Below are 17,776 nucleotides of genomic sequence, written 5' to 3' on the forward strand. Positions count from 1 at the left end.
CAGCCCTGATTTCTTTTAGGGAAAAATGGTATTTCAAGACCATAGTCTGGATGCTAGGAATGCTTACTGCTACTAGATCGTTTCTTGTTTCTAGGCATAAAATTAAAATACATAACAATAAAAATACTAAAGACAGAAGAGGGATAATTAGAGTTAATTTTTTCTAAGGTCCTAGCATCGTCAGGAAATGGTAGAAGCACCACAGGGTATTCACCTAATCTCTTCTATCCCAATATCTGTAGCCCCTTTTCCCACAGAAAGCATTCTGGTTCTCAGAGTTACCTGGGAAAATAAAATTAAGAGATCACTTTGTAACTCATTTGTTTTATTCCATATCTCTCCATTTTTCTCTCTTTTCCTCTCTCTCCCTCTCTGTCTGTCTGTCTGTCTCGCTATCTCCCTTCAACACACACACACACACACACCATTCTCAGAATAACAATACCAACAAGCAGTTTGGGTATGAATTTTCAATAATTTTGGACTTCTTCAAAATTCCAAATAGAAAGTAGATGGGAAGGTGAGGTTGAAACTGGCTAACTACCACCTGAGACTTTACATCAGACAGAAGGAAAGAATGGTAAGGAATCCCAGCCAGGAACTCTAAACATACATAAAAAGTAAAGTTATAGAGCATTTTGTTCTTCATAATGTTTGAAATACCATCCTTGTTAAGAGTTCCTGCTTTTCCATCCTCCAGTTTCTAGCAAAAGGCATTTGTTTTTGGAGGCTCAACCAAGATCTTATAGGAAGACTTTTTCAGATAACATTTCCCCCTTGTTGGCCTAATAGCAGGTCCAATGAACACAAAAGACACATACAGTTATTTTCCAGTGTTGTTAAGTAGGAATGGAAACCCAAAGTTATTGGTTTAACAATGTATTCATGGTCTTTTTTTTTTTTAAATAAATTTATTTATTTATTTTTGGCTGTGTTGGGTCTTCGTTGCTGCACGCGGGCTTCCTCTAGTTGCGGTGAGCGGGGGCTACTCTTTGTTGCGGTGCACAGGCTTCTCATTGCAGTGGCTTCTCTCATTGTGGAGCACGGGCTCTAGGTGCGCGGGCTTCAGTAGTTGCAGCACGTGGGCTCAGTAGTTGTGGCTCACGGGCTCTAGAGCACAGGCTCAGTAGTTGTGGCACACCAGCTTAGTTGCTCCACGGCATGTGGGATCTTCCCGGGCCAGGGATTGAACCCGTGTCCCCTGCATTGGCAGGCGGATTCTCAACCACTGTGCCACCGGGGAAGCCCCTTCATGGTCTTTTTTATCTTTGCTTTTTTTTTGCGGTACGCGGGCCTCTCACTGTTGTGGCCTCTCCCGTTACGGAGCACAGGCTCCTGACGCGCAGGCTCAGTGGCCATGGCTCACGGGCCCAGCCGCTCCGCAGCATGTGGGATCTTCCCGGACCGGGGCGCAAACCCTTGTCCCCTGCATCGGCAGGCAGACTCTCAACCACTGCGCCACCAGGGAAGCCCAATCTTTGCTTTTAAAAGAAGTTAGGAAGTCAATGTGATGGAGTCCATAACCTTTGTCTCTTAATCAAGAAGACAGTTCTCTAAAAAGGTTTGGGGCAGGAATTGCCCACAGTTCAGAAGCCCCATTGGGTCCATGCATTCCCTCAGCCCCACCAAAATCACAGCACACACTTGGTTAATGAAATTGTTAGAAAGTTTAAACCAAAATCGTGCCCAATATAAATTATCATTATCCTCTTGGCTGGACACAAGTTCAGTCTTCCAGTGTGTTTTGTGGCTTTGTATTTCCTATTTGTGTTTTTCATCTGTGCACCTGTAATATTTTGAAAAGTAGTTCTAACTGGGCTTCTTTCCATAATGACATCCGCCTTCTGTGAACCTGTGTTTTTACTCCATAAGTTATAAATAAAGATGTTCTTGGCCATTGCAGTGAATGAGCTGAAGCTTTGAAATCTTTTTTCAATGAGGAAACTCAAAGTTTTACGAGAAAACAACTGCGAAAAGGTAACAAAACATCTGTGGAAGTAGCACAGCATCCCGTCTCATAAATCTATGATCAGAAACTCTCATCAGGCTCCTTCCCTTTTCTTTCCCCTTTCCTTTCTGTAAAAACTAAACATTTAGAATAATTTAAGTTAAGTTCCACTAAGTTCTCCAGTGTCCTGCTCTCAACTTGTAGAGCAGCTTTAGTTGTGGTCTTGGAGGATAGTTTGCACTCATTTCTGTTTGAGAAATGCCTTTGCTGATGAGCAGATAAATCCCTGCTGACTACAGAAACAATACATTCTACAAGACACTGTGATCATGTCATTCCTCTGTGCAGTTCCTTGTGATGTCTCTCCATCTTATTTAAAGTCCAAGTCCTTCCAATAGTATGCATGTGTGCTGTTGTAGTCGGACACAAAAATGGATAGCCACATGCTCAGGTAAAAGCTCAGAGTCTTGTTAAAAACAGGAAGAGGAGTTGACAGATACTGGGACCATTAACAGTCTCTGTCAGATACTAAAATGCTATAAAGCCACTAAAATTAAAAATCTGGTGTGTTATATTTCAAAATAAAGAAGCAAGGTTATAAACCTGAGGTACTGAGACGTGAACAGAAAAACAGATCATCAGAAAACCTTTATCTTATATTACATTTTCATATGTGTCTGGGTCTATATTCATGCTCACATGGACGGATTTTTTCTTTTTTTTTTTTTTTTTTTTTTTTTTGTGTGTGTGTGTGTGTGTGTGGTATGCGGGCCTCTCACTGTTGTGGCCTCTCCCATTGTGGAGCACAGGCTCCGGACGCACAGGCTCAGCGGCCATGGCTCACGGGCCCAGCAGCTCCGCGGCATGTGGGATCTTCCCGGACCGGGGCACGAACCCGTGTCCCCTGCATCGGCAGGCGGATTCTCAACCACTGCGCCACCAGGGAAGCCCCGGATTTTTTTTTTATTGGAGTATAGTTGATTTACAATGTTATGTTAGTTTCCGGTGTATGGAAGTTTAAATTGGTACATTTATCAGGGCAACTGGGAAAAATGTATCAAAATTATAAGTGCAAATATTTCTTTTACCTTTTTTAATTGAAATATAATTAATTTACAATGTGTTAGTTTCAAATGTACAGCAAATTGATTCAGTTTTATGTTCTTTTTCAGATTCTTTTCCATTATAAGTTATTACAACATATTGCGTATAGTTCCCTGTGCTATACAGTAGGTCCTTATTGTTTACCTATTTTATATGTAGTAGTGTGTATCTGTTAATCCCAAACTCCTAATTTATCCCCCCCCACTGCTATCCCCTTTAGTAACCATAAGTTTGTGTTCCATGTCTATGAGTCTATTTCTGTTTTATAAATAAGTTCATTTGCATCATTTTTAAAGATTCCACATATAAGTGATATCATGCTATTTGTCTTTGTCTGACTTACTTCACTTAATATGATTGTCTCTAGGTCCATCCATGTTACGGCAAATGGCATTATTTCATTCTTTTTTATGGCTGAGTAATACTTCATTGTATATATACCACGTCTTCTTTATCTAGTCATCTGCTAATGGACATTTAGGTTGCTTCCATGTCTTGGCTATTGTAAGTAGTGCTGCTATGAACATTGGGGTGCATGTATCTTTTCGAATTCGTGTTTCCTCTAGATATATGTGCAGGAGTCATGGGCATATATTAAAAATCTGGTGTGCTATATTTCAAAGTAAAGAAGCAAGGTTAAAAACCTGAGGATCAGACTGTTGGATCATATGGTAACTCTTTAGTTTTTAAAGGAACCTCCATACTGTTCTCCATAGTGGCTGTACCAGTTCACATTCTCACCAACAGTGTAGGAGGATTCCTTTTTCTCCACACCCTCGCCAGCATTTATTATTTGTAGACTTTTAAATCATGGCCATTCTAACTGGCGTGAGGTGATACCTCATTGTAGTTTTGATTTTCATTTCTCTAATAATTAGCAATATTGAGCATTTTTTCATATGCCTGTTGGCCATTTGTATGTCTTCTTCGGAGAACTGTCCATTTAGGTCTTCTGCCAATTTTTTGACTGGGTTGTTTGTTTGTTTGATATTAAGCTGTATGAGCTGTTTGTATATTTTGGAAATTAATCCCTTGTCAGTAGCATCGTTTGCAAATATTTTCTCTCAGTCCATAGGTTGTGTTTTCGTTTTGTTTATGGTTTCCTTTGCTGTGCAAAAGCTTTCAGGTTTAATAAGGTCCCGTTTGTTTACTTTTGCTTTTATTTCCATTGCTTTTAGGAGACAGATCCAAAAAATATTGCCACGATTTATGTCAAAGAGTGTTCTGCCTGTGTTTTCCTCTAGAAGTTTTATAGCGTCTGGTCTTACATTTAGTTCTTTAATCCATTTTGAGTTTATTTTTGTGTATGGTGTGAGAAAATGTTCTAATTTCATTCTTTTCCATGTAGCTGTCTAGGTTTCCCAGCACCACTTATTGAAGAGACTGTCTTTTCTCCTTTTGTATATTCTTGCCTGCTTAGTTGTAGATTAATTGCCCATAAGTGTGTGGGTTTCTTTCTGGGCTTTCTATCCTGTTCAATTGATCTATAAATGCAAGTCCTTTTGAATCAGAAGAGTCCTTTGTTAGGGTGGGAACACTTCTTCCCCTCTCCTGATGTAGCCTTCTACGTGGAAGTAGCTCTACTAGTTTAACACCCCCCCCCTGCTTGCTTCTCCCTAGGGAAGGAGGGATGACTTTCCTTTCTTTGTTCATTTTTTCCTTCCAGTTTTATTGAGATATAAGTGACATACAGCACGTTGTAAGACTAAGGTGTACAGCATGATTTGACTTACATACATCATGGAATGATTATCACAGTAAGTTTAGTGACTATCCATCATCATACAGATAAAAATTTAAAGCAATAGAAACTTTTTTCTTTGTGATGAGAACTCTTAGGATTTACTCTATTAACAACCTACATATATAACATACAACGTTAATTATATTTATAATGTTGTACATTACATTCCTAGTACTTATACTTATTTATCTTATAACTGGGGCTTCCCTGGTGGCGCAGTGGTTGAGAGTCCGCCTGCCGATGCAGGGGACGCGGGTTCGTGCCCTGGTCTGGGAAGATCCCACGTGCCGCGGAGCGGCTGGGCCCGTGAGCCATGGCCGCTGAGCCTGCGCGTCCGGAGACTGTGCTCCGCAATGGGAGAGGCCACAACAGTGAGAGGCCCGCATACCGCAAAAATAATAATAATAATAATTTATCTCATAACTGGGAGTTTGTACCTTTTGACTGCCTTCATCTAATTCCCCCTTCCTCTGCCCCTCGTCTAGTAATTACAAATTTGATCTCTTTTTCTATGAGCTTGTTTCTTTTTGAAGTATAATTGACCTACAACACTGTTACTTCCTGTTATACAACAGTGATTCCATATTTCTGTACGTTTCAAAATAATCATCACGTTAAGTCTAGTTATGATATGTCACCATACAAAGATATTAGATCTATTGACTATATTCCCCACACTGTACGTTTCATACCTGTGACTCATTTATTTTGCAACTGAAAGTTTGTCCCTCTTAATCTCGCTCACCTATTTCTTTCCTCCCCCCACTTTCCCATCCTCTGGCGACCACCTATTTGTTCTCTATACAGTAAGTCCCCTATATATGAGCCTTTAAGTTGAGAACTTTCAAAGATGCGAAGGGGCGTTCACATGTCCAGTCACGTAAGTTAATTCACTTACGTGTCTGGCGTGCATCCTCTCCAAGTGGTTGTGCTTTTGTGTACTTTACTGTACAGTACTATATAGAGTACAGTAGTACAGGATCTTTATTTCAAGCCCAGGATGTCTGGAAGCAAGCGTAAAAGCAGCGGTGATGTAGCTGGTACCGCTAACAAGCGCCAAGTGCCAAGAAAGGACGGAGAGAGACAAGAGGAAGAAGAAGTAACTGAAGAATTGAAGAGATTCACGACATAGGAAATGGCAAAGGGATTTTCTTTATTTGAGGAGGCACTGTTAGTTTTTGAGGCACAGGACCTGAACATAGGCCGGTACCTGAAGGTTGCAGCAGCCGTTCAGAATGCAATCCAGTGCTACCATGTCATCTGTGACAAGAAAAAAAGAGCTACTACCCAGACAGCACTGGATCGTTTTTTCAAGAGGGTAGATAGAATTGAATCCAGCAAGGAAGTGGAACCTGTGCCATCAACGTCAGGCGTGAGTGAAATTGCAGCTTGCCCTCCGTCTATTGCTGATGATCCTTCAGCTCTACCATCCCCCATCTCCTCTCCCTCCTGCAGTCAGTAACTCTTCTTGCCTGTTCAACTCGATGCCAGCCCCGTATGCCATCTGTTGTTCTGTACTACTGTACTTTTCAAGGTACTGTACTGCGAGATTAAAAATGTTTTCTTTATTTTTAATTAATTAATTTATTTATTTTTTTGGTAGTACGCGGGCCTCTCACTGTGTGGCCCCTCCCGTAGCGGAGCACAGGCTCTGGACACACAGGCTCAGCGGCCATGGCTCACGGGCCCAGCCGCTCCGCGGCATGTGGGGTCTTCCCGGACCAGGGCACGAACCTGTGTCCTCTGCATCGGCAGGCGGATTCTCAACCACTGCGCCACCAGGGAAGCCCTTTCTTTATTTTTTGTGTTTATTTTTTATGTTTATTTGTGTTAAAATTATTATAAACCTATTACAGCACAGTACTATAGCCAATTGCGTTAGTTGGCTCCCTAGTCTGGCTTTGTTGGACTTACGAGCAAACTGGACTTACAAACGTGCTCTCAGAATGGAAATTGTTCATATGGAGGTGACTTACTATATCTACAACGATTTTTGTTTTGTTATGTTTATTCATTTGTTTCTTAGATTCCACATATAAGTGAAACCATACAGTATTTGTCTTTCTCTGACTTATCTCACTCAGCATAATGCCCTCTATGTCCATCCATGTTGCTGCAGATGGCAAGATTTCATCCTTTTTATGGCTGAGTAATATTCCATTATTTTAATATGCACCACATCTTCTTTATCCACTCATCTATTGATGGGCATTTAGGTTGCTTCCATATCTTGGCTATTGTAAATAATGCTGCTATGAACATAGGGGTGCTTATGTCTTTTCTAATTAGTGTTTTCATTTTCTTCAGATAACTACCCAGGAGTAGAATTGCTAAGTCATATGGTAGTTCTGTTTTTAATTTTTTGAGGAATCTCCATACTGTTTTCCCTAGTGGCTGCACCGAAGATGACTTTTCTAATTATTACATTTGTAAAGAATAAACTGGGAAGGCTCCACTCAGCCCCTTCTCTTCCCAACACTTGCACTGAGAGGCCTATAGTTGACCAACATTGCCTATGATTAAATGGAGAGAGATTTAGAATTAGGAAGCCCTCTTACATGCAGATGTAAGTCACATTCTTCAGCATCAGCTTTTATCAGTGATATAAGTCATACTTTTGATCAACTATCTGCCTAATTCTTTTGTCTTATTTCCCAATTGGCTCAGAAGCTGGGTGAGGATGAGAAGTGTTATTTATTGCTCTAAGAGCTAAGGACGCATCTAGGAGTTTATCCTACAGATGTATTTACATATGTGTGAAATGACATGTGTACAGTTATTCATTGCAGGATTGTTTGGAACAGGAAAAGATTGAGAACAATCTAAATGTCCCTGTAGAATTATTTAAATAAATTAAGACACACTGCATAATGGAGTATTATACAGCCATAATACTTGAGCAAGCTCCAATATAAAGTAAAAAAAAAAAAAAAAAAGCTACAAAACAAAAACAAGGTACAGAACTATAGTATAATATGTTATTAATTGTGTACGAAAAGGAAAAATACACAGATGTTTACTAGTGCATTCATAGAATACTTCAGGAAGGATATACAAGAAACTGGTGACTTTATTTACTTACTTTCCCTCAGGTGAAAGGGACTCAGTAGCAAGGTGCATTTTATATTTGTTGCTTCTTAAAGTCACAGAAATAATGGGTGAGTGCAAATTCAAAGCAGAAATCATATGTCACAAAGTAGTATTAAGTACCTATACATCTTTAAAATCTTATTTGTTTAGAAGATGGGTTTAAATCAATCAATCATCCAGCCAATCAGAATGCAGTTGTACTTATTTAGTCATGTAAACTGAGGCAATTGTTACAATTTGACTTTTTTAAAAAACTTAATTTACCTTTGAATAAATCAACATGTAATTGAGAACCTAAATGAAATTTTCAAGTAAATAGAATAAAAACATAGGTACATGAAGAGTTGTCCTATCTGGCAAGTTTCATTATGAAAAGTGATTTATCTGTTTATTTTCATCTATTGAGGAACTACTTATCGAGAGCCTCCTCTGTGCCAAGCCTTGCTCTAAACTCTGGGAAGATAGAGGCAAGCAAGACACTGTCCCTGTTCTTAGTAGAGCTCCCCTAACAGGGCACACAGACAATAAACAAGTAAGCAAGCAGATAATTTTTAAAAAGCCATGTGCTAAAAGAAAATAAAGCAGAGCTAAGAGGACAGAGTGACTAAAGTGGGAGAAGGAGAAGTATTATTTTTCCCAAGGTAATTTGTGGGTGGTGGATAAAATTTATTGAAAACATATATCATGCCCCTCTGTTCCAAGGACTGTGTTTGGACACTGGTCATAAAGCAGTAAACAGAAGACACTGTTGCTGCTCTCAGAAAGCTTACGACATTCTCCTGAGGTGGACTGACAATAAGTAATCAAGCCAATATGTAAAATGCAGAGTCAGATTTACCACGATGCCCCAGGGAAGGCTGGAAATTGCTGCGGGTTGTAGAGTGTTCTAGGTGTGCTCCTGGTCCAACCCTATTTGCCTTGTGCTCATTTTGTTGTTTTGTGACATGAGACTCCAAAGACCAATGAAGCAACATATATGAGAAGGAGAAGGGAATTCGCTGGTGGTCCAGTGGTTGGGACTTTGCGCTTCCACTGCAGGGGGCCTGGGTTGAATCCCTGCTCAGGGAACTAAGATCCCGCAGGCCGTGCAGCACAGCCAAAAATAAATAAATAAATTATAAAATTTAGAAGGACAAAAGGCTTGGGGTGCCCATGGTGTTGGAACCTTTGCTGGGGTGGGGGGAAAGATGAGATAAATATTAGTGAGGAAGTGGAGTAAAGTGAACCCTTGTGCACTGCTGATAAGATTGTAAATTGGTACGACCACCATAGAATACAGTAGTAATTTTTTTTAGATTTCTCAAAAAATTAAAAATGAGATCTAGCAATCGCACTTCTGGGAATATATCAGAAGGAAACAAAAACACTATGTCAAAGAGATACCTGCACCCCCATGTTCATAGCAGCATTATTTACAATAGCCAAGACATGCAAGGAATATTAACTGTCCATTGATGTATGAATGGATAAAGAAATTATATATATAAAAGTGTATATATAAAAGATGGAATATTATTCAGCTGTAAAAAAACAAACAGGGCTTCCCTGGTGGCGCAATGGTTGAGAGTCCGCCTGCCGATGCAGGGTTCGTGCCCCTGTCCAGGAGGATCCCACATGCCGCAGAGCGCCTGGGCCCGTGAGCCATGGCCGCTGAGCCAGCGCATCCGGAGCCTGTGCTCCAAAACGGGAGAGGCCACAACAGTGACAGGCCTGCATACCGCAAAAAACAAACAAACAAACCAGGAAATCCTGCCATTTGCAACAACATGGATGGACCTTGAGGGCATTATGCTAAGTGAAACAAGTCAGACAGAGAAAGACAGATACTGTATGATCTCATTTATATGTAAAAAATTTTTTTTCATAGAAAAGGAGATCAGATTTGTGGTTACCATTGGCAGGGAGTGATGGGAGGAGGAATTGGATGAAGGTGGTTAAAAGGTACAAACTTCTGGTTACAAAATAAGCACTAAGGATGTAATGTACAACATGATGACTATAGTTGACACTGATGTATGATAAATAAGAAAGTTAAGAGAGTAAATACAAAGAGTTCTCATCACAAGGAAAAAAACTTTTTTTTGTTTTTCTTTTATTCTGTATCTATATGAGATGATGGATGTTAATTGAACATATTGTGGTAATCGTTTCATGATATATGTAAGTCAAATCATTATGCTGTACACCTTAAATTTACAGTGCTGTATGTCAATTATATCTCAATAAAACTGGAAAAAAAAGATAGTGGTGATAAATGTTATGAAAAAATTAAGTCAGGATGAAGAGATGGAGTGGTATAATTGTGAGAGAGGTACTATTTATATAGGGTGGTCAGCAAAGGCCTCTCTGATAAGATGACATTTGTGCTCAGGCATGAAAGAAGTATTAGGACTTTGGAAACAGCAAGTGCAAAGGCCCTGAGGCATGTAAACTGTGAGATCTTCTGTATACTTATTATGTAAAAGGATTTTTCATAGGCTTAGTTACTTCTTTTAGAATATTTTACATCTCCCCAAACCAGGAACAATTATATTAATAAGTACATGCACACATTAAGCAGTAAATCCATAAGAAATACAAAGGGTGAATTTTCATGAAAACAAGTTCATTTTCTTCAGATGAATCTGAAAGTTAAGATTGTACAAAGCTTCGGGACTTCCCTGGTGGTCCAGTGGTTAAAACTCCAAGCTCCCAATGCAGGGGGCCCAGGTTTAATCTCTGGACAGGGAACTAGATCCCACATGTCACAACTAAAGATCCCGCACGTGGCAACAAAGATCCCTCGTGCTGCAACTAAGAGCAGTGCAGCCAAATAAATAAATAAATATTTTTAAAAAATGTACAAAGCTGGGAATTCCCTGGTGGTACAGTGGTTAGGACTCTGCTCTTCCACTGCAGGACTCACAGTTTCGATCCCTGGTCAGGAAACGGAGATCCCGCAAGCTGTGTGTGGCGGCCAAAAAATAAATTAATTAATTAATTAATTTTAAAAAAGATTGTACAAAGCCTATACTGGCCGACTCACGTGTCTGCACTTGATCTCCCACAATGAACTCCTGAAATCCTAAATGCTGAAGTTCTCACTATTTTTATCTGTGGTCCTTTCTAGCTGTCTGACTCTCAGAACCAGAACAAACCTCTGAATCTTCCTGCGCGTCTCCCAAAGTTTGTTTTATCCAGAGACAAAGGAGGAAGAATCCTTCAAGTTGGTAACTCTTAGTTCTGTTTTTAGAGTAAACATATCCATTTAATCAAAACAGACCGTGTACTTGCACTGAGTATTATTTTAAGGGAAACAGCAGAGGTCAGAGGGATAGGGGAAAACCAAAAGAGATCAAAGGGTTATTAAACAACCTGGAATTAATGATAATAAGCTTTTAAAAAAGTTTCAAAGCAGTGTATCCTGTTTTTATCCTGTCCACCCTCAGTACAGAAATGGTCATGAGAGAAAAGCTTGATGAATTTAACAATACTCCGAGCTTTCCTGAGGCAGGAGGCAGAGCCTGTTTTATTTACTGTTGTATCTTCAGGCCCAAACACATGGTAGGCACACCATGTATATTTGTGGAATTAATAATTAATGTTAAACTAAGCAATAGCAACCATAATTCTTTTACACTGCCTGATGATACTTGGGTTCAATTTAATATAAGGGTTTCTCATTGTTTTTCAAAAGGCCTGCTCACGAAAAACTCAAGAGGATGAAATGGAGAACTCCCAGGCCCTGCCTTGTACTCAGAGAAAATGGGAGACTGCCTGACTGTGGACATCACAAGAATCTCAAGGCCCAGAACCTGACGGGCCTGACTGGCATGGCTCGCTGAGTCTCAGAATAATCACCTTCTATGGTAGCCTAAGTTGTTCCTAAGGCTTTGACTTGAGGATAGCCCACCCTACAGAATTGCTAAGAAAGGCAAACTTGGGGTGCACTCTGAAAGATTGAAGGGAGGCTATGGGGAGCCACATTCACCCTCCAGCATGTATATCCTGTTTATATCCTTTGCTCTGCTTGTTAGCTTATCCAGAACAAAACCAAGGTAATATCAACTTGAGTGGAGGCCAAGTATTTATTCTCTCCATTCCCTGAACCCAGACCAGATTCCATGGTCCAGTTTTCAGCTTACATTATATCATCCAGCTCTGTTTTTACAGTAAACGTATTTAATAAAAGATGATAATTTATGCACAGTGAGTATTATTTTAAGAGAAGCTAGAGGAATAGGCTCATGCCCTGAAAGAGCTCACTTTCCAGTGAGGGAGACAAAAAGTATAATAACCTTTACCATTGAAAGCCATGTTGAAGCTATGGGGGCTGAGACCTATGATGAATCATGGGTCATTCACTCCATTGAATGTAATAGTGTGTAAACCTACCTTCTCAAATTACTTATTTTTAATAGAATTTTAAAGCGTAATATAAGATTATTCAGTACGGAATTATTTAATCTATCTAAACTAGACCTCTATGAGTATACCACAATACCACACACTTCTACCTCTGATTCCAATATTTCTTTGGGGTCGGGGCAGAAGGCCACTGTACTTAACCTTGCCCTGGTGCCTGCAGTGGCTCATTGGTCACCTTGTACAGGTGGGTTCTCTCTCTTTCCCAGGCAGCAACCTAAGCTGTCCCCGTGGCCTGGATATGGTATGAGAGGTCTCACGGAGATGAGAAGGAGAGTGGGGAGATAGTGTGCACCCCTCCCGTGGGAACACGCGTCATCAAGCTAGGATAGCTCAGGGGTTTATACCGAGTGAACCCTAACGTGTTTGTCCCAGCATATGACATAGTGTCCTTTAATAGATGAGGAAGCACTTACGTGTTGGTTCTGATAAGGTACAAAGGATCGAACTTGGACTTCGAATCTTAATTCATATACAGAAACAGGAAGAAGTGCCCCAATTGGGGAAGTGTGGGGCACTGTGGCAGCCTAGAAGAACTAACGTCTGGACTAAGACCTGAAAATGACTACCTTGACTTGTTCTCCCAGCCAGCCAGCAATCCCCTTGTACCCCACCTCCCTCTTTTCTACAGTCACTGGAAGCCCAAGCCTCCCTGCTCACCTCCTCTGTATGGTCACGCTCATTCTGCTCAGCACAGCCCCCAATCTGACCAAACTCCCCACCCTTCCAGGCCCTCCGAAACCTTTCTACGTGCCTTCTAGAACCCTGGAGTTCCAGATGTGTGGTAAACGCTCTGCCCCCTAACCTTAACCTCCCTCATCGATGCTGCTTCTGACTCCTTGACCTTACTGTGCATGACCTGTTGATCTCCTGAGGACACTGGCTCCTCCATAGCCTTTTCAAGTGAAGTAAGTATTTCTCTCATATCCTATATAATCCCAGGCTTGAATGAAGGATGCTTGTTTTTTCTCTTTGCTTCCCATTTCACTCGAACTATTCTTCCTCTTTCTTCAAAAGTTCCAGCTCCTGGGCTTCCCTGGTGGCGCAGTGGTTGAGAGTCCGCCTGCCAATGCAGGGGACACGGGTTCGTGCCCCTGTCCGGGAAGATCCCACATGCCACGGAGCGGCTAGGCCCGTGAGCCATGGCCGCTGAGCCTGCGCGTCTGGAGCCTGTGCTCCGCAATGGGAGAGGCCACAACAGTGAGAGGCCCGCATACTACAAAAAAAAAAAAAAAAAAAAAAAAAGTTCCAGCTCCTTGTTTCTACAATCGAATGATCTCCTATCTCCCAGTCACTCCCCATCATTCACTGAAGACTTGACACCTGCTCATTGTCTCCCTCTTCATCCCTACTCGTCTTTTTATTTTATTTTATTTTTTGGCTGTGCCGCGCAGCTTGTAGGATCTTAGTTCCCAGACCAGGAATCAAACCCTCGCCCTTGGCAGTAAAAGTTCCGAGTCATAACCACTGGGCCATGAGAGTAGGGAATTCCCTACTCTTATCATTTTTATCCAAATAGTTTCCTATCCAACACCCTGGGTTCTCCAGTCCACTGACCCCACTACTTCTTTTTTTTAAACTGCCCATTATGTTTGTCCTGTCTTCTTCCTCCCCTTGTCTGTCTTTGATTCCTTGATCCATCATTATGAAAAGCAGCTCTAGCTCTTATTCACTTACCTGCCCTGTTGGGTATAACTCCAGATATTCTCTGGGCCTGCAGCAGAGTAGCTGAACACTGAACCAGTGCCTTAAATTTATGACCACAGAGTTGAAACGAGCACTCAGTATCTGCTCCAAGATCCCAAAAGGTTTTCCTAGTAAAGTCAGTATTTCACTGTCTGAGTCAACTATATTATATTTTCTTTTTTTTTCTTTTTAATCCTAAAAATTTCAACCCTCCCTTACTATCAGATAATGACCTACCATATGCTTTACTGAAAAAACTTAGCAACTAAAGAGGGACTCTATTCCTCTAACCACCAACTCTTCCAGTATCTTTCCCAATATTTTCTGTCTTCCCACTTGGTACAAGACAAGCACCATTGCTCTATCGAAGGCCAGTCCCTTCATATTCTGGATCCTGTCTTTTCTTGCTTTCTCGAGGACATCACTCTTATAATTGTTCTCTCAAGGATCACCAATTTCTCCCTCTATTATTATGATAGACTCTATAGATCTCCTCCTAGCGGCCCTTATCTTTGTTCCCCTTCATAGCAAATCTTCTTAAAATAATTGTCAGTACTTCTCTGTTTCCAAATCCTCACCTGCCATTCACTGTTACAACCCACTCCAGGACTTCCATACCTATCACATCACTGAAACTGTTATCAAGTCACCTATGACTTTAATGTTGCCAAATTCCATAAACACTTCTTTTTCCTCATTTTACTGGAGGTCTTGTGAAAACTGATCTAAGCTGGTTTAACCTTTCTCAATTATTAGGTTCTTTTGTAGATATCAGTAGCCTCTAGTAGGTAAATGAGGGCTGCAGTTCTCTCCTCATTCTGAGCTAGGTACTTTACAGAGGGAATTCTACCAAACTGCTATTTAGCATCCCCTATAACCATAAAATCTTGAACTTTTATTTCTCCCAATTAAAAAAAAATTTGCCCCAAAACATTGACTCCAATTATTCATTCTGAGGTTCTGGCCATTGCTGCCCCCAATTCCCTGATTTGCCCCCTGACTATTTCCAGTGTTGCCTTACTTTTCACTGCAGGTTACTAAAACCTTGGATTTCTATCTTTTTGGCTGTTCTAAAAATTTTGGGTTTCCCAGAAGAGTTACCACTTGAAATCTATTGTCTATTAATGAGGATAATTTTTGGCAGTTTTTCAAAAAGTCAATTAATTGTTGGATAGTGTGTGAGAAATTGTCTGCTGCCCTCACTACTCTGCTGGCTGAGTGGTTCATGTCTACCTAGTGGAAGTTATCAGTTGGGTAGGGTCCCGGGGCCAGTTACCTTCTCAGATGATGCCACTGAGTGCCATCTTCAGCACTGTAGGACCTGCTTTGGGGAACCTAATCTCAAAACTTGCGGCCCTAATTGGTTACTCTTAAAGAATATTAAGAAACCAACTCATTATTCTGAAAATTGTTGAAGAGAAGAAAAACATCAAGCGTATATCCTGCCTTTCCTGTATGAGCTGTACATCAAGGAAACTAAAACATGAACGTGGTAATCTTTTTTAATAGAATAATTCCAGCTAATTATGTACAGTTCAGTGGTATTAAATACATTCACACTGTTGTGAAACCATCACCACCATCCATCCCCATAACTCTTTTCATGTGGTGAAACTGAAATTCTACACCCATTAAACAATAACTCCCTATTCTCCCCTGCCTCCAGCCCCTGGCCACCACATTTACACTTTCTGTTTTTATAATATAGGTGGAATCACATAGTATTTGTATTTTTGTGACTGGTTTGTTTCACTTAGCATAATGTCCTCAGGGTTCGTCCATGCTGTAGCATATTGCAGAATCTCCTTCCCTTTTAATTAAAAAATTTTTTTATTTTATTATTTTTTTTGGCTGCGTGGGGTCTTAGTTGCGGCACGTGGGATCTTTGTTGCAGCATGAAGGATCTTTCATTGCAGCGCTTGGGTTCACTGCAGCACGTGGGCTTCTCTCTAGTTGTGGTGCATGAGTTTTCTCGTCTCTAGTTGTGGAGTGCAGGCTCCAGAGCACGTGTGCTCTGTAATTTGCAGCACGTGGACTCTAGTTGAGGCGTGCAGGCTCAGCAGTTGTGGTGCATGGGCTTAGCTGCCCCGTGGCATGTGAGATCTTAGTTCCTTGACCAGGGATTGCACCCACGTCCCCTGCATTGCAGGACGGATTCTTTACCATTGGACTACCAGGGAAGTCCCTCCTTCCTTTTCAATGTGAATTCCATTGTATGTATTGAAATCCATCCCGTTGCCTGTATATTACACATTTTGCTTATCCATTCATCAGTGAGTGGAAACTTGGGTTGCTTCCTTGTTTTAACTATTGTGAATAATGCTGCTATTAACATGAATGTACTATCTGGATTTTTTAAGTGGCTATTTCATGTCTTGACTTTTTTAAAAAGTTAGATAAATTTGGATAGCCATTCTAGAACCAGTCATTGTAACAATCTTCTCAATAAATGATGCTAGAGCTATTAACTTTCTATCCATATAGAAAAAAAGGAACTTGGTCATGTACCTTATACTATATTTCAAAATTAACTTGAGATGAATCACAGAACTAAATGTGAAAATAATACAAAAAATTTCTAAAAGAAGTCAGGGGAGAATATTGTCATGACTTTGAAGTAAGCAATAATTTCTTAACTATAAAAAGCAATAATCATCCAAAGACACCAAGAGGAGAGTGAAAAAGCAAGCCACAGCCTAGGGGAGGATATTCACAATACATATATCTGACATAGGATTTGTATCTAGATTATGTAAAGAACTCCTAAAAATCAATTTTTTAAATGGGCAAAACATTTGATAGGCCCTTCACAAAGAAGGATGTCCAAATGGAAAGTAAGCATATAAAAAGTGCTCAATATCAGAAATCATCAAGGAAATGCAAATTAAAGGCACAGTGAGATACCACCACACCATCATTAGAATGGTCAAAATTAAAAAGAGTGTAAGGGGAATTCCCTGGTGTAATTCCCTGGACTCTTGAGATTTCATTGCCAAGGGCCCGGGTTCAATCCCTGGTCGGGGAATTAAGATCCTGTGTGCTGTGCGGTACAGCCAAAAAAGTAAAGTAAAATAAAAAGAATGATAGGATGTTGTCTAGGGTGTTTAGCAGTTACATTGCTGGTGCAAGTGAAAAATGATCTGACCACTTTAGAAAGCTATTTGGCAGTTCATAGTAAAGCTAAACACATGTCTGCCCTGTGACTCAGTAATTTCACTCTTAACTATACACCTCCCAGAAATGAGTGTATTTCATTTCATTCACACAGAATGTATCTACCCAAAGACATGCACAAGAGTGTTCAGAGAAGCCTATTCACAACAGCCAAATGTCCATCAACAGAAGAATAGGTAAGTCAATTGTGGTACAAACATATACGACATATATATTTACTACATGATTCCAGTTACATGACTTCCTAGAACAGGCAAAGCTAATCTATCCTGGTTACTTTTAAGCAGGCTATTGACTGGAAGAGGGAACTTTCTGGAGTCCTGAAAGTGTTCTCTATCTCAGTCTGGGTGTTGGTTACAAAGTGGTGGTCATTTGTGAAACTTCATTAAGCCATACACTTAAAATTCATGAACTTCACTGTTTGTATGTTATAATTCAATTTTTAAAGTTTTTTTTTTTTTAAAGTTTACCCCCCAAAGACTCCTTCTTTTCCCTTTATGTGTCACAAATAATTTTATTTTAGACAAAGTCTTAGTACAGAACCCGTGCTGTTTTATGAATTTCCACATGTTGTCGCCTATAAAAGGTCTGCTTATAATTTACTTATATACCAACCTGTTCACTGG

General features: G+C 40.4%; 1 protein-coding gene across 4 annotated transcripts in view; it reads left to right on the forward strand.

Annotated features, from left to right (window-relative positions):
* The window catches only part of KLHL23 (kelch like family member 23), a 37,900-nt gene extending 20,637 nt beyond the window's left edge, over positions 1-17,263 (forward strand). Inside the window, exons 5-7 of one of the 4 annotated variants that reach the window (XR_010839128.1) lie at positions 10,996-11,091; positions 11,563-11,734; positions 17,245-17,263. Coding sequence is in view for 2 of the 4 variants with exons in the window: in XM_067026265.1 (XP_066882366.1) it covers positions 10,996-11,091; positions 11,563-11,646 (180 nt within the window). In the remaining 2 variants the exon portion in view is untranslated. Of the gene's footprint in view, positions 1-10,995; positions 11,096-11,562; positions 12,294-17,244 lie in introns of those variants that run through there. The other 3 variants (XR_010839129.1, XM_067026266.1, XM_067026265.1) reach the window with 3 other exon arrangements.
* Positions 17,264-17,776: the final 513 nt, after the last annotated feature.

This window comes from Kogia breviceps, chromosome 2 (assembly GCF_026419965.1).
Source record: "Kogia breviceps isolate mKogBre1 chromosome 2, mKogBre1 haplotype 1, whole genome shotgun sequence".
In the NCBI taxonomy this organism is placed as follows: Eukaryota; Metazoa; Chordata; class Mammalia; order Artiodactyla; family Physeteridae; genus Kogia; species Kogia breviceps.